The 26,142-nt window shown below is 55.7% G+C and overlaps 8 protein-coding genes across 8 annotated transcripts; 5 read left to right on the top strand and 3 right to left on the bottom strand.

Moving 5' to 3' along the window:
* Position 1: 1 nt before the first annotated feature.
* On the top strand, positions 2 to 1,484 carry CH63R_05157 (Peptide hydrolase; the record flags this gene model as incomplete). Its single annotated transcript, XM_018300132.1, has 4 exons — positions 2 to 154; positions 217 to 658; positions 786 to 1,090; positions 1,248 to 1,484. The coding sequence occupies 4 exons, from the start codon at positions 2 to 4 to the stop codon at positions 1,482 to 1,484; spliced, it is 1,137 nt and encodes a 378-aa protein (XP_018161378.1).
* A 2,582-nt stretch (positions 1,485 to 4,066) lies between these two features.
* Positions 4,067 to 5,339, top strand: CH63R_05156 (2OG-Fe(II) oxygenase; the record flags this gene model as incomplete). Its single annotated transcript, XM_018300131.1, has 3 exons — positions 4,067 to 4,356; positions 4,430 to 4,496; positions 4,575 to 5,339. The coding sequence occupies 3 exons, from the start codon at positions 4,067 to 4,069 to the stop codon at positions 5,337 to 5,339; spliced, it is 1,122 nt and encodes a 373-aa protein (XP_018161377.1).
* Positions 5,340 to 7,469: 2,130 nt separating this feature from the next.
* CH63R_05155 (uncharacterized protein) lies at positions 7,470 to 7,922 on the top strand (the record flags this gene model as incomplete). The annotated part of the gene is made up of 1 exon (XM_018300130.1): positions 7,470 to 7,922. The coding sequence occupies one exon, from the start codon at positions 7,470 to 7,472 to the stop codon at positions 7,920 to 7,922; it is 453 nt and encodes a 150-aa protein (XP_018161376.1).
* A 2,666-nt stretch (positions 7,923 to 10,588) lies between these two features.
* CH63R_05154 (Amidohydrolase) lies at positions 10,589 to 13,562 on the top strand (the record flags this gene model as incomplete). The annotated part of the gene is made up of 2 exons (XM_018300129.1): positions 10,589 to 11,794; positions 11,871 to 13,562. The coding sequence occupies 2 exons, from the start codon at positions 10,589 to 10,591 to the stop codon at positions 13,560 to 13,562; spliced, it is 2,898 nt and encodes a 965-aa protein (XP_018161375.1).
* Positions 13,563 to 15,853: 2,291 nt separating this feature from the next.
* CH63R_05153 (uncharacterized protein) lies at positions 15,854 to 16,240 on the bottom strand (the record flags this gene model as incomplete). The annotated part of the gene is made up of 2 exons (XM_018300128.1): positions 15,854 to 16,135; positions 16,166 to 16,240. The coding sequence occupies 2 exons, from the start codon at positions 16,238 to 16,240 to the stop codon at positions 15,854 to 15,856; spliced, it is 357 nt and encodes a 118-aa protein (XP_018161374.1).
* An 883-nt stretch (positions 16,241 to 17,123) lies between these two features.
* CH63R_05152 (Ferric reductase transmembrane) lies at positions 17,124 to 19,141 on the bottom strand (the record flags this gene model as incomplete). The annotated part of the gene is made up of 4 exons (XM_018300127.1): positions 17,124 to 18,192; positions 18,267 to 18,518; positions 18,585 to 18,705; positions 18,784 to 19,141. The coding sequence occupies 4 exons, from the start codon at positions 19,139 to 19,141 to the stop codon at positions 17,124 to 17,126; spliced, it is 1,800 nt and encodes a 599-aa protein (XP_018161373.1).
* An 864-nt stretch (positions 19,142 to 20,005) lies between these two features.
* On the top strand, positions 20,006 to 20,638 carry CH63R_05151 (Low affinity copper transporter; the record flags this gene model as incomplete). Its single annotated transcript, XM_018300126.1, has 2 exons — positions 20,006 to 20,466; positions 20,521 to 20,638. The coding sequence occupies 2 exons, from the start codon at positions 20,006 to 20,008 to the stop codon at positions 20,636 to 20,638; spliced, it is 579 nt and encodes a 192-aa protein (XP_018161372.1).
* A 114-nt stretch (positions 20,639 to 20,752) lies between these two features.
* Positions 20,753 to 25,136, bottom strand: CH63R_05150 (uncharacterized protein; the record flags this gene model as incomplete). Its single annotated transcript, XM_018300125.1, has 2 exons — positions 20,753 to 21,444; positions 21,518 to 25,136. 2 exons carry the CDS (start codon positions 25,134 to 25,136, stop codon positions 20,753 to 20,755), a joined length of 4,311 nt encoding a protein of 1,436 aa, XP_018161371.1.
* Between the last annotated feature and the right edge of the window lie 1,006 nt (positions 25,137 to 26,142).

The following is a 26,142-nucleotide window of genomic DNA, read 5'->3' as shown; positions in this document are numbered from 1 at the left end:
CATGCGCTTCGCTCCTCTCCTCGCGGCTCTCGCCGCGTCCTCGGCCGCCGGCTCCTCCGTCGAGCCCCGCGACCCGAACAAGCTGTTCACCCTCGAGCTTGCTCCGGGAGAGACCGTCACCGTCACGGAGGAGGAGAAGTGGAAGATGATGGACGTATGCTCGCCCTGCTCTCTTTTGACAAGCTGCCAGGACACACCACTGACGTTCCCCCCCAGAAACGCGTCCACTTCTTCGACATCACCGAGTGGTCGGACGTCCCCGCCGCCGTCACCACGGCCGACTTCAGGCTCGCCGCCGCCGCCGCCCTCCCGTTCCCGACGGCCATGAACCAGTCGTGCCACGTCAACGCGCTGATCCCCAAGCTCAGCAAGGACAACATGCGCACCCACCTCGAGCGCTTCTCGGCCTTCCACAACCGCTACTACCTCTCGCGCACCGGCGTCGAGTCCGCCGAGTGGCTGCACGGCCAGGTCGCCGCCGTCCTCGACGCCGCCGGCCACCCGACCGCCAACGTGCGCTACGTCCGCCACGTCGCCTGGTCGCAGCCCAGCATCATCGTCACCATCCCCGGCCGGAACCAGCGCACCGTGGTCGTCGGGGCGCATCTCGACTCGGTTATCTCCGGTGACCGCGGCGCCGGCCGCGCGCCTGGTGCTGGTGAGTAGTCCCTCTTGTCCCTCATCTTTCTTTTTCCTTCTCTCTTTCTACGTGGAATGTTCTGTGTTTCGTCTGTAAACCAGAATCGGTCGAATTCGACACGGAAAGACTGACGCAAGCACCCCAGATGACAACGGCTCCGGCTCCGTCATGATCCTCGAGGTCCTCCGCGTCCTGCTCTCGGACAAGCGCATCGCCTCGGGCGACCTGCTCAACACGGTCGAGTTCCACTGGTACGGCGCCGAGGAGGCCGGCCTGCTCGGCAGCCAGGACATCTTCACCCAGTACCGCGCCTCCAACCGTCAGGTCGTCGCCATGCTGAACCAGGACATGGTCGGCTACGTCGGCCGCGACGGCGTCGAGCGCTTCGGCGTCGTCACGGACTGGACCGACCCGGACCAGGTCGCGTACATGAAGCGCCTCATCGATGCCGTAAGTTGACGTCCACCCCTGCCTCCCTTCTCTCTCTCTCGCTCTCTCTCTCTCTCTCTCTCTCTCTCTCTCTCTGGCGGACCCCTTGACGGCCGGGCTCGGGGATAGAGTTTTAGATAGTGTTGTGCCGGCGGCGGTGGCTGACGTGTGAGGGTAGTACACCGACATCCCCTACGAGGACACCGTTTGCGGCTACGCCTGCTCCGACCACGCCTCGGCGAACCGCAATGGCTTCCCGTCGTCCTTCATCTTCGAGGCGCCGTTCGGGAACCACAACCCGAACATCCACACGCCCAACGACACCATCGAGCACGTCTCGTTCGACCACGCCCTGGAGCACGCCAAGATGACGACGGGGTACCTCTACGAGCTGGCCTACTGGCCGTTTGCGTAGTGCCGACGCTCGTGACGTCCACTCGGGGGGACGCAAAGCCAGAGGCCATTGGCGCGAGAACGGAGATTTGTCGGGATTGGGAATCTTGATAGATTGATACCCCCAAAGGCACTCAGCTGCGCTTGGCAAGTCCTCCGAAACATATGAATAATGAAAACACTAGTAGTTCTGCCGAACTACATGTTGTCAATTCCAGTAACATCATCTCACATGAGGCCTATGCGAAGACTTTATAAAGACATATGAATGCCCCAATTCCTTCCTGAATTCGGTTTGAGACGGAGTAGACAGCTTCTGGATGGATCTAAACATCCTTCTTAAGCTCCTTTTTTCCATTCTAGGCGATCAGACGCTTCTAATCTTTCCGCCTACGTTTTTGTTTTCACAACATATCATTTTCAACTCTCTCACGTATATCTCGACTGATTGATACTTTCAAGACGTTGCGTGCTTGATTGGTCCATTTGTCAATTACTTCTGTCATTCATCATGAGACTAGTACTGCGTGAAGCCATAACAACAGGTCTCACGACGAGCCAGTTGATGCTAGCTCACAGATTACATAACAGATACTATGGCACTTGAGACTTCATTAAGCTTTTATGTCTTTCTTCGTTTATTGAACAACCACTGTCTGTTAGTCACTTGCAGATTGACCAGCAGTAGAAACGAACCTGGCATATCATAGTGGTTGCTGATGATGTGGGACAGCAGCGATTGAAATCTCACCGGCCAACCTAGGATGAGTTGTGGCTAGAGCAAGTGTGAGAAAGATTCGGCAGCTCTGGATTCAGGTAAAATAAACACAGTCATTTGGCAAGAGACGAATCCCCTGCACAAATCAGCAGCTCATACTCGCTACTATAGCATCTAGTATAAGAGAGCCAATGCTTAGTTTGCAGCTTCATCGTCGACAACAACATGATAATAGAATACTGTCACAGTGTTGAAAGGGGTATGCGTTTTGCTTTAAATAAAACAAAGACTTTCTTTATCACCGTTATGTTAGATAACACCACTAAAACGTTCTACCTTCCTTGTTGTCATTCGAATACTAACTTGGATTTATGGTAATTAAGCAAAAGGGTCGTTTAAACTACCGAGATACAAAGACCGTAATTACTCCAGGGTGCCATGCTATGAGACTACCCTGCCTTCTAACCGTGCAGTGTGCTTGATACGTCAGTTCTAACTGGTTGATAACCAGACCCAACTCCGGCTCGACTGCCCTGATTGATGCATAATGATGACCAAGATTCTGCGAGGAGCTACAGAACAACAATGCCAGGAGCCACCGAATCGCCCGGGATGTTTTCTCCGCAGACTGACCACTTGCTTACAGCTCCGGGTGACCGGCGGATGCCACTGTTGGAGCTACCCCGCATCGTCGAAGCAGGATGTACGACTAGTCTCATTATGTCAGATTTTAGCCAGGGGTCCTTTCGCGGCTGCTCCCGGGTGGCGTTTGGATCAAGGACCCTTTGAGATTGCTGATGGTGGTGATGGTAGTGGCCAGTATTCTCGTCGAGGATTCCCGGCCTGATGAAATACAAGAACCGCAAGATGGGTTGATTCAACCAGAGAACAATGCATAATGTACACGCTGTCTGTTTCGACTTGAATTCCTTTTAAATGAAGGCATTCCGTCCAGCTCCAGCTCCATATGCCCGATATCAGCCAATGGATAAACGAACGCCTTGTTAGATGACTATCTGCCGGGCTTGGCGATGTTTATGTACGGATAAAAGCCCGAGTGGGTGTGGTCGTACTCTGCCTCTTCCGGACATGCGAGAAAGCAGGGAGAGCGGGGGTGTATTGTTAATATTGCCTACAAGCCATCAGGTCTGGCTAAAACCGGGGTATTTGAGGATCGAGAGGAGAGGGTTTCGTTCGGTTGGATGCTGCCGTTGCTTCTCCCGGAAATGATAAGACGGGGCCAAGAAATGGTGCAATCCATCCGCTCGCCCTGCATGGGACGGACCGCGTCCGATTGAGTGATGAGAGATACAGAAGACAGGTCGCCATCACGGAGAGGAGAGTTAGACAACCCCTCCCCCAAGCGTGCTAGAGAGGGGACTATCCACTTTTGATACGAGGGAATAGGGCATCGAGCTCCCCAACTCGCCAGGAATCGTCTCGTTGGCGCAGTATGCATGTGATATAAAGCGTGGTGCCGATTGGCCCGAAACCCCGCATCTTTGCATGAAACTTAGAGTCTCAGTCCGAGGGGGACGCTGTTCATCAAACAATCTGGAAGGAGGATAAGGCAATTAGGGTGCGGGCGGACGAGTTGGCGCCGCTCGCTCGCTGACCGGGGGGGGTGGTGAGGGGCAGTGTTGTTGTTATTGTTGTTGGTCTTGGTACAATGGCGTCGCCTACATGTGTGCGCAGCTTCTCCGTTGTGTATAAATAGGAGGGGTCAACAGACGCGCTGAGCTCGAAGGGAGGAGCAAAGTGTCCTGACGAATCTCTCCAGCTATATATCATCTGCGACCCAGTTCTCTTTTGATCATCGTTCCGTTCCCTCCTCTGCAAATCTAGATACCCTCACACGAGACACTCGCACACACACTCCAGACATCATGGGCGTCTCCACCGAAATCCCGCAGACCGTCGAGTGGGCGGGGAAGAGAGTCCCCATCTACCCCATGGAGACGGTCGACTTCGGGCGAGTCCTGTCCCAGGAACCCGCCGAGCTGGAGATCCTTCTTCGCTGCTGCCAGGAGCAGGGCTTCTTCTACCTCGACCTCAACGGCCTCGACGGCAGCCGGTTCCTGGACGACCAGCAGAAGACGCTCGACCTCATGCACCGCTACTTCGAGTCTCCCATCGAAGCCAAGAACGAGCTTGGCCTTGTCACCGCACATCTCGGGTGAGTTGTCGTCGCCGGTCCCGGCCGGTATTTCTCTTCGGCGTCAACAAATTTACTAATGGTCGATGGCCAGGTATGAGCCCATCGGCTCCCGGACGGGTGGTCTCCCCAACACCAGGGACGGCTACGAGATGTTCAAGGTGAGATACTTCCAAAAGGACTTGAAAGAAACATGCCATTTGTGAAACCTGAGACTAACGTTCGTCTTTCGTACATAGGTCTCCCGAGACGAGATCCAGAGGAAGGACCCCAAGTTCCCCAAGATCCTCCAGAACGACACCGACAAGGCGATCCTGAAGAACGCCATCTCGGGCTCCAACATCGTCACCAAGGCCGTCCTCTCGGGCCTCTCCTCCGCCATGGGCCTCGTCGGCGCCGCCCGCTACGAGAACGCCCACCGCAACGACCGCCCGTCGACCTCGACGCTGGCCATGATGCACTACGTGCCGGCGGACCCCGTCAAGGACAAGGAGATCGGCCACCAGAAGCACACCGACATCAGCTCCCTGACGCTCCTCTTCGCCGAGGAGTGGGGTCTCCAGATCCGGCCGCCGGGGACCAAGGAGTTCGGCTTCGTGGCGCCCAAGAAGGGCTGCGCCATCATCAACGTCGGCGACTCGCTGCGCTTCGCCAGCGGGCACACCATGATGTCGTGCATCCACCGCGTCGTGCCCTTCAACCCGGAGGAGCACCGCTACTCCATCGCCTACTTCCTCCGCGCCGAGAACGAGACCATGTTCACCGACAGCGAGGGCCGCTACGTCACCGCCGGCCAGTGGCACGACGAGAAGTTCTTCCTGTTCAAGGCCACCCCGGACGTCCAGGCCCTGGCGCCGCCCTCGATGCTGTACGGCGGCATGACGGCCGACGAGGAGTGGACTCCCTACGCCCAGCCGGTTGCCAAGGCGCACGCGTCCGAGGTTCCGGCCGAGGGGCCGAAGCAGGCGCCCGTGGTGAAGGAGAACCTGGTCAAGGCCCACTGAGCGTCGTTTGTTTTCGGATAGAGCAACATTGCTTATTTTGTTCGTTTGTCCCAATGCATAAATTGAGCACTTGATGTGAGGTACCACTCTGCGCCATGCAAGGCACAGCTAGTCTATAAACTGAGACATTTTGACGTGAGACATCAAATGCGCCAATGGTAAACAAGTAGGAAACGTTAATGTTCTGCCGAGTCCAAGACTTTTCCATGCTTAATAATTCAAATAACGAAAATGATGCTGAAGAGTACTAGGGCTTGGGAAGAGAGAATTAGCAAAGGGGGCAAATGAGGTTGTTCTAGACAACTATGAGAGGACTACTGACTACGAGTTATGAGCTCTGCAATGTGAAGCAAGATGCTGTTTCAAACTCATTTCTGAATCCATTGTATTCTCACTGTTCATAGATAATCAAGCTGTTTATTTTCCATATGTTTTCCAAGCACACGAGGAATTAACACGACGCCATGGGCAGGACTTGAACGATTTGATTGCGACACAAGCGCCTACAAAGCTTGTCAAGCATTCAACCCCCCCCCCCCCCCCACCTAGAAAGAACTACAAAAAATAGAAAACAAACCCGAGTCGTTCCTATAAATGACGTCAAATACACTGGACTACTTGAAGGGCGAGAGGGGATGCTCACAGTAAGCATGTTGCCACCAGGCTGTCGTCAAGGTTGATGCCATTAGCCAGTTCACGCAAGCCAATAACGATGGCATCGTCCTCTCTAAAACTATACTGTAGGGACGACTGCATGAATAGCTTCAAAATGCAAACTTTGAAAGGCACGCTCTGGCAAACAAAAATTCAATCTCCAAGGCAAGGGGCACATACAGATGTTCTTATAAGTTATAAGAGAGTGAATTACAAGAGAGTGAAATAGAACAACTCATGGTGCGCCTAACGAGAGGATCGTGGGATGAATCCAAGAGTCTCAACACCGATACAGTGAATATGAGAAAAGCCCAAGACCAAGACGTCGGCGAGAAACACCACGGCTCATTACACCAGTGACAGCTGACGATCACAGAGGGGCTTCAACGGTCACTCTTCACGCTTGAAGAACACCATCCGAGCCGCCCTGTCGTTCCGTGTCCAATTATTTCTCGCCAAGCCTCGCTTCAATCAGCCGTGAAGAAAATGGGCTGAGCACCAACCAAAATTCCATGTTCCCCTGCCTTCGCTAAAGTTGAAGATGAGAGTCCATTTAAGTAAAGCTCCGCACAAATGCAAGGTAGCCTGCAAACACTGGCATATTCCATTGGCCAACAAACGGCGTTTATCCCTACTGAGCACAATGCCGAGTAAGAAGTCGAAGTCTGCACCAACAACGAAGGTGTGACCCCCAGTGGAGAGAACCAACGGCCAGTTGACTGCTAGCAGCGATGTTGACTCCCTGCATGGGGAGGAGGAGATCCCTTGAGCTCATGCGCAAGTGTCGGAAGAGGTCGGGAGGATGGGAAAGGTGAGGGGCATCCTGGATGGAACCCCATGTTCTTTTTCACCAACTAGCTGAAGTAGATTTTCTGGATCGTGCAGACACATCGGAGACCGGCGTTGAATGTCAGAAGACGTAGGCTCTTGAACAGCCAGGAGAGACAGTTGAAGCTATTGTTGTGAGGAGCCTAAGCAAACCGAGGGGCAGCGCGTGAATCCGTGGATAAATCTTGGATTGACACTCCAAGATTCATGCCCTGCTATCCTGCATCAAAGGGAGAAAGGCAAGCTTACTTAATGAAACTTCGCTTATGTTTGTCCGTGGAAGATGAACATGGTATTTCGAGTTAGAAATGCGCCTTTTTTCAAGGCCAGAGGAAAACACCTACCGCATCTAGTCCAGCTCATCTGCAATAGACTGGCAAGGATCATATCACATCCGGCGTCAGATTACGAGGACCCTGGCAAGATGTCGTCCCTATCATCACCAGGGACCTGGTTACCAAAGTCCCAAAAAGTCGGACGGCTAATAGGCATTTAAGCCTCGTGGAGTTCCGTCTGCTGCCTTTCACGAAGAAACGAACCTGACTCACCCATCCGACTTCTTGTTTCCTCGTTACCAAACGCCCGTTACCCTACCAAGTGCTCTCTTCGTCTCTCTCTCTCTCTCTTTCACACACACACACACGCAAGATGCGCTTCGAAGTCGCCACACTCATCGCGGCGCTCGCGACCACAAGCGTAGCCGACCTCTTGTGGGCTGTCGTCGAATGTGACTGGAATGGCAACTGCAACAGAGTGCACTCCACATTCTACACCAGCTACGGCTCCTACAACGTCGACGCCTCCGATGGCTGCCGGGGGACCAGTGTGCCCGGCATGACCGAGTTCTGCCTGGACTGGAGCCGCAGCCGCGGCCACTTCAAGTACAGCCATCAGTCTTTCAAGCGCTGCCTCGTCATGACGGGCATCACCACGCTGAACCCCCCCGGGTCCTCTACCTCCACCTGGGAGGAGCGGGCCTGTACGTGGAGGCTCCCGGCGCCTGAGGAGGCATCCAACCCGGCAAACGGCACCGCAGAAACCACCGTGTCGGTGGTGGCCGAGGACCCAGTCCCGGTGGCGACCGGCGCTCCCCAACAATGATGTGTTGGATCTGTCGATCAGGAAGATCAAGGATGCATTTTGAGGAGTGGAAGGAGTTCCAAGAGCATCTTGTTCTGCCTCTTGTACAAAAGTGGCAAATCTATGAGAAGAAGAGGGCTTGGTGGATGGATTCAGCAGTGGGCGTGCTTGTGTCGATTCCCTCTACCAGTTAATCGACATCTTCAAAGCGACTGGTCTCATAGAATGCACAAAGGACTTTCCAAAAAACAGAGGGAGGGATGGCTTAGGATAAGTCGCCCTTGGTTTCACGTAAGTCAAAGCACCCACTTTTGGGCCACCCCCACATATGGGCCACCCAAAAATGCCTCATCACCAACCTCCTCCTTCATCCTCCTCCAACTTCAAACTATCACATCTTTTTCCAACCTTATGCAAATGGCCTCATCTTTTTAGGGCACCTTATTCTAGGCATTATGAGCCAGTATACAGAAAATGAAGTCAATCAAGCGCTTGAGGCCATTTCGAACGGTCAGAGTGTCAGGAAGGCTGCCCAGCAGTATGGTGTGCCAAGGTCTACCCTTCAGCATCGTCTTCAAGGCACCCAGGCAAGGGCAGCAGCATTTTCTGACCTGCAGAGGTTCACAGTGAGCCAGGAGGCCAAGTTGGCTGAATGGGTGCGAATCCAGCATGCCCTTGGGCTTCCTCCAACCCATCAACAAGTGAAGCATTTTGCAGAAAGAATCCTTCATGCCATAGGGGATACCCAACCTATAGGGAGAGGCTGGGTCCAGGCCTTTATAAGGAGGAATCCATCAGTCAAGGTCAAGAGAAGTTGCCCTATTGATTCAAGACGTGTTAATGGGGCATCTACTGAGGTCATCAGGGACTGGTTCAAGCATCTCGCCATACCAGAGATCATCAGCATCAAACCAGCCAACAGATATAACATGGATGAGACTGGTATCCTTGAGGGCCAGGGATCTAATGGGCTGGTGCTGGGGATGTCTGAGGCGAAGTCTATCCGCAAGAAACAGCCTGGATCAAGGGCATGGGTGTCTATTATTGAATGCATCTCTGCCCTAGGCCACAGACTTCATCCCCTTATTATATATAAGGGTAAGACAGTCCAGCAGCAGTGGTTTCCTCTAGATCTTAGCCCTTATGAAGGCTGGCAATTCACAGCAACTGAAAATGGCTGGACAACAGATGCTACTGCAGTTGAATGGCTGCAGAAGGTGTTTATCCCTCAGACTGTCCCTCAGGGCAAGGGGGATAAGGAGGAGGCTAGACTATTGATCCTGGATGGGCATGGGAGCCACACAACGACTGACTTTATGTGGTTGTGCTATATAAACAACATCCATCTATTGTTCTTACCGCCACACACCTCCCATGTCCTCCAGCCACTTGATCAAGCAGTCTTCAGCCCTCTTAAGGCAGCCTATAGGAAGGAGCTTGGATACCTTAGTCTATGGAATGACTCTACTATTGTAGGCAAGAGGAACTTCCTAGGCTGTTATTATAAGGCTGCCCTTGCAGGTATGACGATGCAGAACATCAGAAGTGGTTGGAAATGGACAGGGTTATGGCCTGTCTCTATGGCGAAGCCTCTGATGAGCTCCCTCCTACTCCCAACAACACCAAAGCCATCAGCATCGTCAGATCAGGTCAGCAAAGGGCAGTCTAGGGGCAAGGAAGCTGAAGGATGGGCATCTGCGTCGTCTGCAGTGGCATGGTCGACGCCAAGGAAGATGAAGGATCTGTCTGGCCAACTGAAGCTATTCACAGAGTTGGATAATGATGCGCATACCCAACGCCTCCTTTTCATGAAGGTGAAAAAAGGCTTCAGCGAGCAGGCCTATGAGCTGGCCACTGCCCAGCATAAGCTGGAGCTTCTGCAGGCCCAAGTTACCAACACTGCAGTAAGGAAAAGGAAGGCAGTTCAGATCAACCCAAACACTAAGTTCGCCAACATCAAAGACATCCAGAAGGCTCAGGTTGAGGCTGGCGATAAAGAGGATATCACAGATGAGTCCAGCGAGGCTGATTTACCTAGTGAGGCTGAAAGCTGTATTGTGGTGGCATCTAGGTGCAGTCAATAGTTAATTGAACATACTGGTGTCGATGGGAATACCCTCATTTTTGGGTGGCCCATATGTGGGGGTGGCCCAAAAGTGGGTGCTTTGACTTAACATTTATCAATTCTACCAGTAATAGAGGCTCCGGGATCGCAGCGTGCGGCATTTTCTATTGCTTTCTGACAGATGGTTGTAGAGAAACGAAGAGCTGACATTGAACATCCCACGACTGTGTTGCCACCGCCAGTCACTCCTCTGACCCCGTAGTTGACGGGCGACCATCAACATCGCAGGCGAGAGTGAGACGCGTGATTGTAAACACCGGATGGGAGTCGGGTCTTTGAACCTCGAATACGCTTCTTGGTCTCTGACCATGAGACGTTTGTAACTGTTTGGGTCGCGTTCAAATGCTGGCCACATGCTGAAAAGCCTAATTCAGGCGAACTCGGCCCTGTCCGCAACCTTGTTCCGATCTGCAGCAGCCCCTATGCAAGGGACGACAGGGGGTGACTGTCACCTAGAAGTATCCGTACCTAGCTGTGAGATGGACTGATTGTGGGCAACCTGTTCTCTCCAGACTCTTGAAGAAAACATCTCTGCCTCATCTGCGTCCCGGATACTACAGACATGGGCCAAACCGCCGGCGTGAAGAGCGATATGCTTCCGCCGTACAGCCTCACATCCACAGATGAAGCTCAGTTATTACCCCCTGCACGGAAACCAGCGCTTCAACTACCCCGCAGATCGCGAACATTCCGCGCTCTAGGGTTAGCCTGCCTCGTGTTCATCGTCTACGCGCAATGGAGGCAGATCACCCCTTCAACCGGCGCAGTCGAGCCAGGCTTCACTACCCAAGGGCTATCCGTTCAGAGGCTGCTGGAAGACCTCGCAACTTGCGAGAAGCTGCATAGCACACCGATCGACCCACCCGGCCACGGTAGAAGGCGGAACGCCCGGTACGTGGATGGTCACAGGCCGACCATCATCAGAAACGCGACCGTTTGGGTTGGGGAGCCGGCTGAAGGCACCTCAAACTACTCGTGGGTCTCGGCCGATGTCTTCATCGAGTCTGGCCTCATCAGACGCGTTGCCAGTGACATATCTCCGTCAACCCTCCCCAGCGATGTTCTGGTCTATGACGCCGCCGGACGACCGCTCACCAGCGGCATCATCGACATGCACAGCCATGCCGCGGTGCACTCGCTACCGACGCTGCACGGTAACGAAGACGTCAGCGAGCTATCCACAGACATCACGCCGTACGTCCGGTCGATCGACGGCATCCAGCCCACGGATCGCCAGCTCCAAGTGATCAAGTCCGGCGGCGTTACTACCTCGTTGATCCTGCCCGGGTCGAGCAACAACATCGGGGGCGAAGCCGTTGCCATCAAGCACGCCGTCGGCCCCTCTGACGGACGGAACGAGACGAGCGTCGTCGACATGCTGGCCGATCCGGACCGTGTCTGGCGGCACTTGAAGATGGCCTGCGGCGAGAACTCCAAGCAGGTCCACGGCAAGGCCGGAGAACGTGGCCCGTACAGCCGTCTCGGGGAGAGCTGGGAGTTCCGTCAGGCTTTCGAACATGCCGCCGGGATCGTCCGCGAGCAGGACGACTGGTGTCGTGCGGCAGCCGGCGGGCTGGATCGAGTCAAGGCCTACTTACCCAACGAGCTGAGATGGGAGGCGCTGGTGGCTGTGCTCCGGGGCCAAGTCCACGTACACGTTCACTGCTATACCATCACGGACCTTGAGGCGTTCGTGGACCATACCAATGAGTTTAAGTTCCCCGTTCGAGCTTTTCACCACGCCCACCAGACGCATTTGGTGCCCGATGTAAGTCTTCCAACGTCAGCCGGAGCCTGACGCTCATGTGAGTGGGATCCCCTCCCCGCTGAAAAACTTCCTCCAGATCCTCAAGCGAGCATGGGGCGATGATCCGCCCGCCTCGGCCCTCTTCGCCGACAACATGTGGTACAAGGCCGAAGCCGCGCTCGGCTCGGAGTACGCCGGCAAGCACCTCTACGACGCCGGTCTGACCCCGATCTACGTCAGCGACAACCCGGTCCTGAACGCCCAGCACGTGGTTTTCGAGGCCGCCAAGGCCTACAAGTACGGGCTGCCGTACCACGCGGCGCTTGCGTCGGTGACGACGGCCCCGGCAGAGAGGCTGGGGCTTGCTCACCGTCTGGGCAAGGTCAAGCCGGTGTTCGATGCGGACCTGGTGGTCTGGGACAGCGACCCGTTGAGTGTAGGTGCCACACCGGTCCAGGTTTGGATCGACGGCACTGCTCAGTATGAGAACCCGGTCGAGCTCAACAAGACGTATGAGGGCCCCATTGTGCCCGATGAAAGTCTTGCGAACGTTCGTGAAGAAGCCGTTATCTGGAGTGACGATATTATGTTCACGGGCGTCTCGAAAGTTCTTTATCCCATAGAAACAGACGGATTCGCCAGTGATGGCAAAACCTACAACGTGGCCATCTCCAACGGCTCGATCGTCTGCGTTGGAAGCTGTAATACCCAGCTGGAGAAGGCACACACCACCGGAGGCGCAGTGATCCATCTCAAGGACGGCTACCTGACACCGCCCTTCACCGCGTTCGGCTCGACCATCGGGCTCAACGCCATCGACACGGAGCGAGATACCGACAACGGCGCAGACGGGGGCAGGTTCAGCCGCGGAATCGACGGGCTAGCCCTTGACACCGAGAAGTTCCGAGTCGCTCACCGCTACGGCGTGACTCGTGCCGTATCGGCCCCCAAGTTCTCGGCCCTCGGGACCCATCACGGCACGAGCGCGGCGTTTCTCACCGGAGCTCAGACGACGCTTGATCCGGGTTCCGTGCTGGCTCGAGATGCCGCCGTGCACTACACGCTCGACCTCTCTGCTAAGCGTGGCGTCGACGGCATCTCGTCCATGTCTGCTGCTGTGGGAAACCTCCGCTACAAGCTCCTCAAGGCAGTCTCGTCTTCAGCCGCCAATGAGAAGTTTACCGTGGAGGACAGTTACTCCGAAGCTGCGTTTCTCCAAAAGGTCGTCAGGGGTGAGATGGCTCTGGTAGTGACCGTACACAGCGCAGACACGATCGCCGCCTTGCTGGATATCAAGTCAACAGTAGAAGAGGCAATCAAAACGACCACCGATGTCAGTGTCAACCTTCGGTTGGTGATCAACGGTGGTGCAGAGGCTCACTTGGTTGCGGATGCGTTGGCCGCTGCCGGCGTGGGTGTCGTGTTGGCGCCCATGCAGTCGTTTGCCGTCTCCTGGGACCAGCGAAGGGCTCTTACCGGCGCACCTTTGACCAACGGCACGAGCATCGACGTGCTTACAGGTGCAGGAGTTGTCACGGCTATCGGTCTGGAAGAAGACTGGATCGTCCGAGACCTGGGTTTGCTCGCAGGAGTTGCGTATAAGAACAGCGAAGGACGTCTCACCGAGCGGGACGCGCTGGATCTCGTCGGCGGGAACATCCACAGAATGTTGGGGTTGGAACATAGTTTTGGACACGATCACTTCGTGATACACGAGGGAAGCCCTCTGGAGATTGGGTCGAGAGTTGAAGCGGTTAGTGACGGGAAACTTGTGCTATCAGTTGCCTAACCGAAGTCTCTATCATTCAATTTGCTGGAAACTATCTGTTGAAAACCAAAGCTACCTTTGCGTGTATCAAAAGCCAAGATCACATCCCCAATAGTCATCAGCAAAACCCAAGCCAGCACCTTCAATCTTAAGATCTATGTTATGCTCTAAACAGATACACCGCGGGCTTGAATCATAAGCCAGCCAAAATCAGAAACAACAACAACCAGCAATAGACCGTACCCAGGCAAAACAAATTCAGCCATACTACCAGTTAGAGAGAGCCCAATGGCCAAGCCTGCCATCATAATAGCCAGTACTACAGAAAGGACCTTCCGTCTTGCAGAGTTAAATACTCGATTTACGTACAATCGAAAGTATATATGCTGCTGGCTGAAGCATGGTAAGAAAGCGACTATTCTTAAGGCTTTCAGCAGATGCCTTTCAGGGCTTATTGAGCTTTTTGGAAACATCAAGTCTGCCGGGTCAAGTATGAGCAGAACCATGACGATTGGGCCGGACATGATGAAGAGAACCGAAGTTGTCCAGACTTTCGTATAAGCAGTAGCGCTTTCTTGAAGGCGATGCGCGATTTTTTGTTCAAAATCTAGGGATCTTTTGCTGTATTGGCCGAGTTCGCAAGACATCCTTTCGGTGCTCGGCATCAAAGGCTCAGCTTGGACTATGCCACATGAATTATTCTGTTAGTTTGTTGGCGTTCTTCATTCATCTCCATCGAAATTTTCTAGAAAGCATTTTGGCCCGGAGATGTGATGTGTCCCTACTTACTTGTACTTGTAGAGATGTTGAGTGTCGGAGCATCGGAGTTCAAAGACAAGGATTGAAAACCTGTGTCATCCACATGGCTGACATCTTCCAGTGGTATTTCTGCCTCTCGAAGTGGTGTGTTAGGACCGCGGATACTGGCTGCTATCTTCTTAATAAAGTTGGTCGAAATAATGCAATATAATTGATAGCAACAACTGACGTGAATGACAGACATGAGGGCTTGCTTGTGTAGCAGTCTCTCTTTGGTTGCGGCCTGTGTAGCCGAACGTGATGTGCGTTAAAATGGCTTCTCACGGGATAAACGGATACTCTGATTGTTGCTTACATGTGAAGCAAGACTTCAAGAGCAAGTCAAAAATGGGAAGAAAGGACGACAACAAGAGGGCGAGAGACATAACCTGTCCAAAGGTCCAGTCGTTTTCTTCGGACCTGTCAGACGCACCGAGGTTTTTGAGCTCGATGATGCTCAGGGTTCCCCAAATAGCGGATAAGATGACAGAGAAGACCTGTAGATCTTTAGTATTTTGAACTTCTGATGGCTGTGGCCAAAGGTACTGTAATCGACTACTTACCTCGGCAAACATTGACGTGTAAAGATGCAGAAACACCCTCAAAGTGCAGTAAACTGATGCTTGGACAGGTAGGAAAACCAATCCCAAGACCACCAACCCTCCACGCTTTCTGCGAGTGAGGCATCGGTCCCATTTTTCAATCAGAGCACTGTACCCTCGATTCAATGCGCTCTGGGTGCGTTGCGACATCATCCGACTGGGTCCTGCGAAAACCTTTGCCGCTCGGATCAAATAACTGTATGCCAGAAGAAGTAGGGACGAGATCATGGAAACGAACGCGAGGGTCGGTTTGTCTGTGAAGTCCTTGAAAAAGCAAGCAGCAGGTGATGCAGGAAAAATTACAACATCCCGAAAGCTCCAGGAGGAATCCTTGATGGAAAAGTACACCTGTTCGGCCAGGGTCAACTCGTCGCGAGTGATGTTGAATGGGAAGACGGGGATACCAGATATTGTGCAGTTCCTGGGGCCAATCGTGCCGTTTATCAAGAGCTCATGATCATAGGTAAGGTTTAAGGAAGATAATAAGGTAAAATAATATCGTTGCCTGGCAAGCTGGAAGTCGTCGCAGTCGGTAGGGTATGTTTTCCGCCCCAGATCGATAGCCCGGGGACCAGAGAACCTGTTAACGAAGTTAAAGTGACCCGTCGGTAGAAATGCAGCGAAAAGGAGGACGGTGAGAACAAACATCAGCGCAAGGCGCCATAAGCGTCCCGCCGGATGCTTTGCGAGGTAGGATCGTAAGAATGTGAGAGCCGATAGATGGGTTACGCTCGAAAACCAAGCCAGAGACACCACCATTTTCCAATGATAGGCAGTCAAGCCCGGACCGTGCTTTAGCGACCAGAACCCGCTGACGAGAATGGATATTCCAGTGATCAACTGTGCGTCTGCAAGAGAGAGCATGCACTTGAGGGCGTAAGCAACAGTGCTTGTCTGGTGGGTGGCTGTGGTTCAGAAGCTAACCTTGTGAAATGCGTTTTCAACTGAGTTTCCCTTTTGATTTTGACGTCTCCGCAAGTACTTGGTGTATCTAGCCAGCAACAGATCCATCGGGTTCGGGATGTAAGGGGCTTTGTTCTGTTTGTTCTGTCTGCCTGTGCCCTCAAAAGGGTCCGCGAGTGGATCGAAGGCGAAAGCGTAGTAGGCGACGAGGATCAGGACCGTCAGCCACGCGCTGCCGGCGAACCCAATCACAACCTGAGCGTCCCGGCAGATGATGTCAACGATCTTTACCTTGCCCAGCGAAAATGCGTGATGACTTACACCTAACCCTGCAATGTCCCCATACGCTTCAAGAGGGCCGGGAATCTGGCTGCAATTATCGTATGAGAAGGGCATTGCGGTATTCTCGCTGAAATCGATTGATTCATGAATAAAGGTCAGGTGGATTTCTGACTTCAAGTTGTGGATTAGGTCTCGGGACACCAAGACTCTTAAGCTGTGCCTGTGATCAGGCTGCGGTTGTGCTACCGGCTGCTCACCAGTCGTCTGTATACTGCCAGCCGCGTCCCAGCTCGCAAAACTTGCTTATTTGAGAAGTTCGGCTACACAATTACGTCTCTGTGTTACCACGCAAAGCGGCGGTGTGTACGCCACCACCTAAAAACAAAACATCTCACTTGCATTTACCAATGCCTACGGGTGGCTGCCTAACAAGGGGACTACGTCACACCCTCTTGACACTACAAGAAGGAAAATGAAGTGTTGATACTGGAAATGCGAAAGACATCCGGAGAGAACCGATGGATGACACGGCTCGAACGCAAAAAACACGTCTTGAACGAAAGATACCGCCAACAGTCGATTCAATAACCATTGTGGTTTTCAGTCGGTAAACTGTTCTCGATGGGTGGCACTTGTCTTTTCGAGCCAGCTGAATCACGTAGCTGGGTGGCAATGCAGCCCGAACACATGTCATGTCTCACTCACATGGAGAGGCTGAGTCGCAGGTTTGTGCTACATTTCAGCGACATTTCAGCTACATTCGCAGCACCGCCGCCTCCCTCGATGACGGTAGATGTGTCTTGTTGAGCTTTCGGTTGGTTGATACGATGAAAGTTTTCCTCGAGCTGAGGATCATTTGCCCATGACAACACTGGCTGCTGACGGAGGGGGCCATCCCCTAATCACAGCCGTGAAGAAACACATTGGCGGGTCAATAGCTGATGTTCGAGTTAGTCTCAAGCATAGACAAACACGCCTGCCACTAATGAAGGGAGACTCACGAAAAACTTTCGTTGTAGAACCAGACCTCGCTCGCGCCACTCCCACCGGATAATATGCGTCTCTGTCCCTCGGCAGCGGCTCGACCTACATCGAAGACCATGGACGCAGGCCCGCAGGCTAGCACTCCCACACTTCCTTCACTCTCCATAGTGCGCCTGGCCAGCGAGAGAATGTCAGGCCGTCCGCCGGCTCTTTGAAGGCTGACGGACCCAGAGTCCGATACCCAACAATCGGCGTCACCTGCACCAGGCTCTTTTTCAACGCTCTTGGTGGGCGCTTTTATTGACGTGTCAGCTTCTGAAGAGCCCGGATTATTCGACACAGAGCATTCAGTTTCGTGGTAGTGGATGAACACCCTTGATGACTTGGTGTCGCTGGCATTCTGCTGTCGTACAACCGCGGACTCGAGGGCCTCGCAGTACCACTCTCTAAAGTTCGGGTCGCGAGTGGCGATGACGACTGTCATCTCACTCTCCGACTTGTTGTTGCGGCTTGATTGGAGGAAGTGCTCGATGATCGGGAGGGAGAATCCCGCACCGGCACCGCCGGCTACCACCAGAGTCCGATCAAACCCGGAAAACCACCGAGCCGTCACCCCGCCGTACGGTCCGTCGAGGAGCACCGGAACCGAAATCCCGGGGGCCTTTGCCGCGATCCGGGCCAGTCGACCGGTCACTCCCTTCCTGGGCTGGACGTAGAAGACCATCTCGCTCTTCTCTCCGCGGCGCGGCACAGAGCATATTGTGAAGGGATGCGCGGTGAGCGCGTGGATGCCGGCCGTCAGGAACCGGAGGTAGACGTGCTGGCCCGGTGTCCACCGCGTGTCGGTCTCCACGACGACCATAAGGCAGCTCGGAGTTATGAGTGACAGCCGAGCGCGGCGGACGCCGTGCTCCATGAAAGTTCTAGCCTGAGCGTAGAAGAAGCAGAGGGAGTACAGGACGGCCGTTGCGATGAAGTAGTCCCACGACGTCAGGCGGAAGTCGCAGTGAATGAAGAAGAAGACGAAAAAGACGGCCGCGGCGAGGAGGTGAGTGGCTTTGAAGAACTCGTAGTACCGGTCTCTGTTGATGGGCAAGGGGTTACTTTGATCAGTGACTGGACATCTAATGAAAGACTCTAAGCTTGAATGACGCACCGAATCCAACGAATCGACATGATTGTCAGCCAGGCTTGGGCCAGGAGCGCGACGACGCCGGTGACCCACGTTCCCCCGTCGTTCCACTGCATCACGATGTCTCCCTTCCAGACGTGGAACACGATGAACGGGAACGTGTGGACGAGAGCCAGGACGAACATGGCCCACGCGACCCAGTTGTGCCAGATGTTGAGCTTCTCGTGGGAGATCCCGGTGAGGGCGGAAATCGGGTTTGCTTTGGCGCCGAGGACGCTGGAGGGTTGGCCAGATGTCAATGCCATCCATGTGAACAAGGTGCTCGAGTACAGTGTCACCTACAACAGAAACGGCATGCAGGCCAGGGCCATGTATCCGGCACGGGTGGCTATGGGCGGCGAGTTGCCGAAGCTGAGTTTTCGCGTGTTGGGCCAGTAGTATGGCTGAGGGCCGAGAGTCATTGCTAGATGTGGCATTAGATGAGACATAGATGAGACATAGATACGATATCATGGAAACCAGGACATGTTAGTGGTCTTACCGAAGAAGAAGACGGCGCCTATCACCCCGAGGACGTAGGTGCCCAGCGACTGGCTGTTCCAGGAACCAAGACGCCAGTTCTTGTAGGCCATCAGACGGCCCAGCGATACAAGCCGCGACCAGAGCGGCCTGCGTCGCAACGATTTCGGCGCGTAGGTCGCCGCAAAGCTGCCGACGGCGACAAGGAGTATGACGGCGAGGAAGAGGGCGACGGTCGGCAGCCCGTATCGGTGGTCGGCCTCGTACCAAAAGACCCAGTAGCCGGTCTTGAAGGCGCACTGCTCGGGTGTCATGGAACAGGTGCCCGCGTCTCGGCTCGAGTGCAGCATGACGGGCTGGCTCAGCCACGGAAGAGACATGTTGACGGGTTGTTGGTAGAGGAACTGTTGCTGTTGAGAAGGCAGTGGGTAAACAGAGAGAGAAACAGGGAGTCGAAATTTGCATGAAATTGTTTGCTCCAAAGTCCCTACATATCTTTAGATGCTCTGGAAGGACACGACCTAGTATCAATAACAACGTTGTAGTTGCTCACCACTCCGGCAAAAGATTGCCGTATCGCTGCGTTGTCACCCATCGAAACAGCCCTCGAACAACGAGTCCGTCAGCCTCCCCCACGAGTATTGCCATCCTTTCGCTGTAACTATCATAGTTTTGAGCAGTTTTGAGCATATTACAGACAACGACTACCCGGCACTGCTTACGACGCCCCCCCAGAACTGTGGCGTCCATATGCCGACAACCCGGGAAAAACAAGCCTTCTGGATTGGCCAAGCTTTTGCTTGGAACTGCAAATCTCCAGATCTCCCACGTGGGAAATGGAGTCACATTGCGCGCGTTTCGAAGCCCCTCTCTTGTCCCACAGTGTTTCCGACGGCGCGCGGAGTTTGGGTGCCGTGCCATCCGTCTCAAAGGTGGAAACTTGCTCATATTGGCTTTCATACTTGGTATAGTATCCCAGGCGAGAGTGGCATTTTGGTGCAGATAAACCCCCCTCGCGTTTATTTATGAACTCTACCGCCCTTCCCGAGCTAATCGTCTTGCAGGATCAGGACTCTTCCGTGCTGCCCCGGAAGACATCAACACCGACTTCTGAGAAGGACGGTATGAGAAACCATCTACAATAGATTCCTTCGCCCAAAAGAGACACGAACGAGTAACTTATCCTCTGGAACTGGCCTGCAACTGAACCTCACCTGAACCGATCACCCGCTACCCGGCACACGATGGATATGGACCACGCGACGACAACAGCCATGGCGATGGCAGCATCTACCACGGCGGCCTCAGGAGACATGTCCAGCGGCAGCATGTCCATGTCCATGGCCGACATGGCCATGACCTTCTTCGAGGCGGTCCGGACGCCGCTCTACTCGGACGCCTGGACGCCGGGCAACGAGGGGCAGTACGCCGGCACCTGCGTCTTCCTGATCGTCCTCGCCGCGATCCTGCGTCTGCTCCTCGCCGTCAAACCGGTGCTCGAAGATCGCTTCTGGAGGAACCTCGCCACGTTCGACGCCGCCGCCAAAGACGTCGAGGACGCGCACTCCACCGACGGCGTTGAGCCCGGAAAGGCGGCCGGGGTGCTACGGAGAGACATCGCTGGACGATGGAGGGGGTGGCGGGCCGGTGCTGCGGCGGCGAGGGCCACGTACGAGGTCATCGTCGGAGGGATCGGGTATCTGCTGTGAGTTGTTAATCTCTTCAGAGCTTGGTTATGGAGTCACTGACATGTCGACAGCATGCTCGCCGTCATGACCATGAACCTCGGGTACTTCCTGTCAGTTCTCGGAGGCATATGGCTGGGGACATTTTTCATCGGCGGCCTGGCCAGCAACAGCCCGACGATTCACTGTTAGCCAAGAATAAGTGGACCGAGTCCTTGTGAAATAATCATACGAAAACAGCTATCTACTCTTTTTCGCTTCTATCTATTCAAGTGGTGTTACATCGCCGCGGGGCTATGGACAAGTTCATATCAGGCCAACCTCTCTTTTCAGCGCCCTGGGCGTCGTCTCCTGATGACCAGCTTCATGACGCTCCGGTTCAGGATCTCCATCTGAATTCTCCCCATGCTCCGATACCTCCTCATCGTGGTGGTCCGTCTGAACCTGCGGCAGAAACCAATGCCCCCCCGTATACGCCGTGTCCTCGACGCTCTCGACCGACTCGACGCCCATCCGCCTCCCATGCTTGCCCGTGATGGCGCCGTAAAAGTACCTCCTCCCCAGTTCCCTGACCCGCTTCTCTCTCTCCTTGGAGTCCAGCTTCGAGAACCCTTCAAAGTCCTCCAGCATCCTGCTCTCGTTGACGTAGTACAAGGCGCCCGCGATGCTGCGCGGGTCGACGGGCATCTCGGGCCACCGGACGAACAGGCTCGCGACGAGGGCGGCGATCATGAGCGCGAGGATCGAGACGCTCGTGAGGGCGCAGATGTTGTGGGTGACGAGCGTCTGCGTCAGGTTGTAGGGGATGTTGGTGAGGAGGATGGGGAGGAACTCGGCGAGGATGGCCATGAAGGCGGCGAGCAGGAGGACGATGTTGCCCTCCATGATGGCGGCGTAGAGGCCGTAGAAGCTGTTGGTCGGGCGGGTGATGAGGATGGAGGACTCGGGCTGCTGGGAGCGGCGGCCCATGTGGTAGTAAGGACTGATGATGGCGACACCTAGGGGGGATCCCGTGTTAGTGACGGTGCTCACGATGTAGTCTCAAAAGGCAGGTCACACGGGTGAACTCACTGACGAAGATGGACTCCCAGCAGAAGATCGTAGTGACCCCCAACGCTGAAAGGAAGAACCGGACGCCCCAGGTTTGGCTGTCCGTGACGTCCTTGAAGGACGTCCGGACGCGTAGTGTAACATGGTAGTACAGGACCAAGATGAACAGAGAAGTGAGAAAGAAGATGAAGCCCAGCCGCCACCAGTACGTGAGCGCGATGAAAGGGGCAGTTTTGCGCGGCTTCTTCGGGGTATGAAGCTGGTGCGCCCTGTCTGCGACTTCGTCGTCGTCGTCCACAGCAGGAAGGGCGCCAGAGGCGGCGGCCTGCAGGTCCTGCGACGAGTCGTCACAGTAGATGATGCCGTACTCGTCTCTCCCCTGGCTGTTCTCGAAGAAGCCGAGCATGTAGCTCTTCTCGGCCATGGCCTCCTCGCTCGCCTTGAAATCGATCTGCAGCGGCCGGACGTCCGGGTTCCTGGCGAGCGACGACATGCCGGCGATGCTCCAGGGGTTCGCGTGCAGGCCAGTCTCCCAGTTGCGCAGGAAGTAGAGGAGCACGAGGAGCAGGACGATGATGAAGGCGAGCAGGGCGACGAGGGCGTGGGCGGACACGGTCGAGACGCCGAGCTCGATGGCGCAGCCGTCGATGGCGGTGACTTTGCACCGGCCGTGGAGCTTCATGCCGATGGCCTCGGTGGCCAGGGGGACCAGCAGGGCCGAGGACCAGAGAATCAGGGTCGTGATGAAGGGGACCGGGTGGCCCTCAAGGAGGACCTGGAAGGGCGCGAGGAGACCTTTCCAGCCGTCGAATTTGAGGGTCACGCTGTTCTTGCCGAGGGCGCCGCCCTCCTGGGCCATGGCGAAGAAGGGCTGGTAGAGCTTGGCGTTGAGGTCGATGATGCGGAGCGGGATGGTGATGGTGACGGCGAGGATGACGGGGAGGAACTTGCCGACGAAGTAGTCGCCGTTGGTGAAGCTGAAGGTCTCGACCTCGGTGATGACGCTGTCCGCGGGATCCGTCGACGTCGGCCTCGAGACGGAGGTGAGGGTGACGGTGGAGGCTTTCATGGTCGAGAGGCGCGTCGTGGGCGTGGGCGTCGAGGTGATGGTGCTCAGCTTGCCCGAGATCGAAGTCACCAGCGTCGTCGGCTTGGGCGTCGACACGATGGTGCTCACGCTGCCGCCGACGGTCGTGATGACGGTGAAGGATAGGGGCATCGTACCCGTCGGGGTGGTGACGATCTCGAACGTCGTCGGGGTGCCTCCGACGACGGAGGTGAACTCTCTGGGGGCCGGCGTCCGTACGATCGTCGTCTCCTTTCCGTCGATGACGGTCCTGATGGTCTCGGGCGGGTCAGTCGTTGTGAAGACGCCGGTGCTGCCGCCGACCTGGGAGACGACCGTGAGAGACACCGGCTTGAATCCCGCCGAGGGCGTCGACGCGACCAGCAAGACCGTCGGTGTCCCGTCGATGGTGGTCTGCACCGCAACCAGGACCGGCTCAGGGGTGTCCACGGGGACGTTCACGACGGTGGCCTTGCCTCCGATGGTCGTGGCCACCTCCTTGAAGACGCCGCCGGCGCCAAAGGTCGACTCGACCATGACGACGGTCGACTTGCCGGAGATGACGGTCGGCACGGCAACGAAGGCCGCGTTCGGGGACGGCGTCACCATGATGACCATCTCCGTCTGCTGCCCGCCGTTCCTCGTCACGATGGTCTCGGGCGGAGGCGTGAAGACGGCGGTTATGACGCCCCCGTCGGTGACGACGACCTTCTGGGGGGCGCCGGTCTCGACCACCGTGACGACTTTCTGGTCGATGACGATGGTGAAGACCTGGGTGACGGGAGTCGGGTCGTTGTGCTGCTGGTCCCTGGACCCCCCCGGGATGGTGATGATTCGCGTGATCTCGGTCGTGCCGACGGACACGTACACGACGCCTGCACCCGTGGACGTGACCACGCTGGCGACGGTGGTCGGCACGACGGCCACGCCGGTCGAGGTGACGAAGCCCGTGGCGGGCGCGAAGCTGACGCGCGTCGTGTCGGTCCTGGTGACCTCGACAACCTCGGTCGTGACATCGACGGTGGGCCTGGGAGTGACCGCCACGGCCGAGGTTTCGACGCGGGTGCCCGTCTCGACGGTCGTCAGCGAGTAGGTGCTGCTGCCGTCGCTGGTGACGACGGTCCGCGTCGAGGTCACCGGCATGGTCAGGGTGGTCATGATGCTGCCGCCCGGCTGCATCCTCGTCGTCGTCTTGGTGACGGCCGTCGTGACGACGGTGGTGAATGTGCTCGTGGCGACGCTGCCGGGAAAGGTGGTGGGGATGACGGTCGTGAAGGAGGAGGAGACGTAGCTCGTGTAGCCGGTGGTGTATGTGAACGTGGAGCCGCTCCTCGTGAGAGTCGTTGTGAAGAGGGACGTGGCGATGGATATGACTTCGTTGCTGCCGGTGGGCTTCCGCATCGTGCTGCCGGATGGGGATGACGAGGAGAGTGAGGTTATTGAGACGGAGGTTGTTGATGAGGAGATTCCAGGGGCTTTGCGCTGGCCTGCTTGGTCCGAGGAAGATGCCGAACCGCTGCTCCCTCCGGTAATCGACGGTCCGGACACAGAAGTGTCCTTGGTCTGACTCGTCCCGTCATCCGGTAATGAAGTTATCGATGCTTGGAAAGAGGAGACTTTAGTGTTTGAGGCGTCCTTCGAAGTTCCAGTCTCTTTTGAGGCCGCGGTAACCGAGCTTGGAGTTGTAAGACCCTGGACCGATGACTGGGAGCTACTACTAATGTCTGTTGGAGATGTCTTGCCGGTTGTCTCCTGAGTCCGGCTTGTTGCCGCGTCGATTGTCGCTGAACCACTTGTGTCCGAGCGAATAGTTGCCGCCGAGTTGCTTTGTGCCTTGCTTTCAGACGCCGTGGGACCGCTAGGTGCCGATAGAGCTTGTTGCCCCTGGCTCGTTGCTTGTGAAGAGCGAACATCAGAAACCGCATTCGAAGTGGACTTAACCGAAGTGTCCTCTACTATTGTTGGCGAGACGGGGATCGTCGTCGGCGCACCGCCGCTCTCTGCCGGGACGCTTGCTGCTGTCGGTGTGTTTGGCGGGGAGACAGAAGACGGCGATGGCACTGCAGCCGACGCCGGTGTCGAAGGCTGTTTCTCCTCAGACGTCGCGGGGATAACGATACTGCTCGACGGAGCGGCAGTCGGTGCCGTTGAGCCCTGCTGCTGCTGCTGCTGCTGCTCCGTGGATGTCGCCTCCTGACGCACCCGCAGCACGCGCCTGGGTTCGATGGTTGCCGTGCTGTCCGAGTTGGGCATCGTCTCGCGGGCGTACACGACGAGGCCCATCAGCACCGAGAGCAAGACGACCATGCAGACGATGAAGGGCCACCGCAGCGGCTTGGGCCGGTAGTTGGGCCGCCTCGGGATCGGCGGGGGGCCGTTCTTCTTTGGCTCATCCGTCTCGTCATTCTCCCACTCGGTTTGCTGCTGCTGTTGTTGCTGTTGCTGCTGTTGCTGCTGTTGCTGTTGCTGCTGTTGCCGTCTCTCTTCCTCCTCCTCGGCGTCCTCCGTGGCCTGGAGGTTGTACTGCGCCCGCGACTCAAAGGTCGACTGATCGGCAGGCGGCGGTTGGTGCATCTTTAGTCCTCCGAGGCATAGTCCCCGGGGGAATGGTCTCGGAGTTCGTAGTAGTTGGTTGGTTAATATTTGCTATATCCCCAACGGTTTGTTGGTCTAGACAAAAAAGCCGAGAGATGATCGACGAGCTCAGTCCCGGAATTCCTCGCTCTCGACTACAGCCGACGCCATGGCGTGGAAGGGAGAGGAGACGTCTACCCTTTTGAGAGAGAGTGAGAGAGAGGGCCACAGGCACGGGAACCTCTTCCGGGGCTGTGTGCTCCCTCTGTCTCTCCTGTCTAAACGCCAGATACGATACCATCTTATTTTAGGACGCCGCAGTCGCTCTTGAGACACTCGGGCAGCAAGCCACAAACAAGTGCTCCCGGATGGAACCTTTCGCAACTTGACGGGTAAGCAAGCTGGCAATAGTCCAGTCCCTCCTCCAAAGTGGCTGACAGGGAGGCCGCTTGTCGGCTTGCCGTCTCTGCCACGCCACGTCTCTGTGCATGTTGCTGCGTGGAAGAGCCAATGGGGCCGTGGCCTGGCTGACAAGATGGCGTTGTCCGGCTCTCAGCTGAGGTCCGCCATCTTGGGGGGGGCCACCAGTCGAGATGCGGATTGGAGAAGAAGCCATGGCGTTCACTTAGCCTGGAAATTGAGATACCCCCTTGCTTTCGGTCAGCCTGGTGTACCGGCCAGCCGGCATAGGCTTAGTTTCTCTTCTTGTGTCACTTTGTATCCCGGTTTCGACGGGCTGTTTCGAGGCATTCGAATTTGCGATTAGCTGTGTCTGCAGGTCAATAATGAGGAGACAGAAAGAGAGAGAGAGATAGAGAGTATTACCGGCTGAACACTGACCGAACTTGGTTCAACTTGATCAAGAGCCAAATGCTTCAACAGGGCCCCAGGCAAAATCCCTCGAGATGGTGTGGCCGGTAGTTGAGCCTAGGTTGCCGACGCTTAGGCACCACTGACCACACACGACTGCAGCTGGAATGCATCTTGCACCGCCCCGGAGTAGGGC

Source organism: Colletotrichum higginsianum, chromosome 3, assembly GCF_001672515.1.
Source record: "Colletotrichum higginsianum IMI 349063 chromosome 3, whole genome shotgun sequence".
In the NCBI taxonomy this organism is placed as follows: Eukaryota; Fungi; Ascomycota; class Sordariomycetes; order Glomerellales; family Glomerellaceae; genus Colletotrichum; species Colletotrichum higginsianum.
The sequence above is the reverse complement of the archived record's forward strand: the minus strand, read 5'-3'. Positions and strand labels throughout refer to the sequence as shown.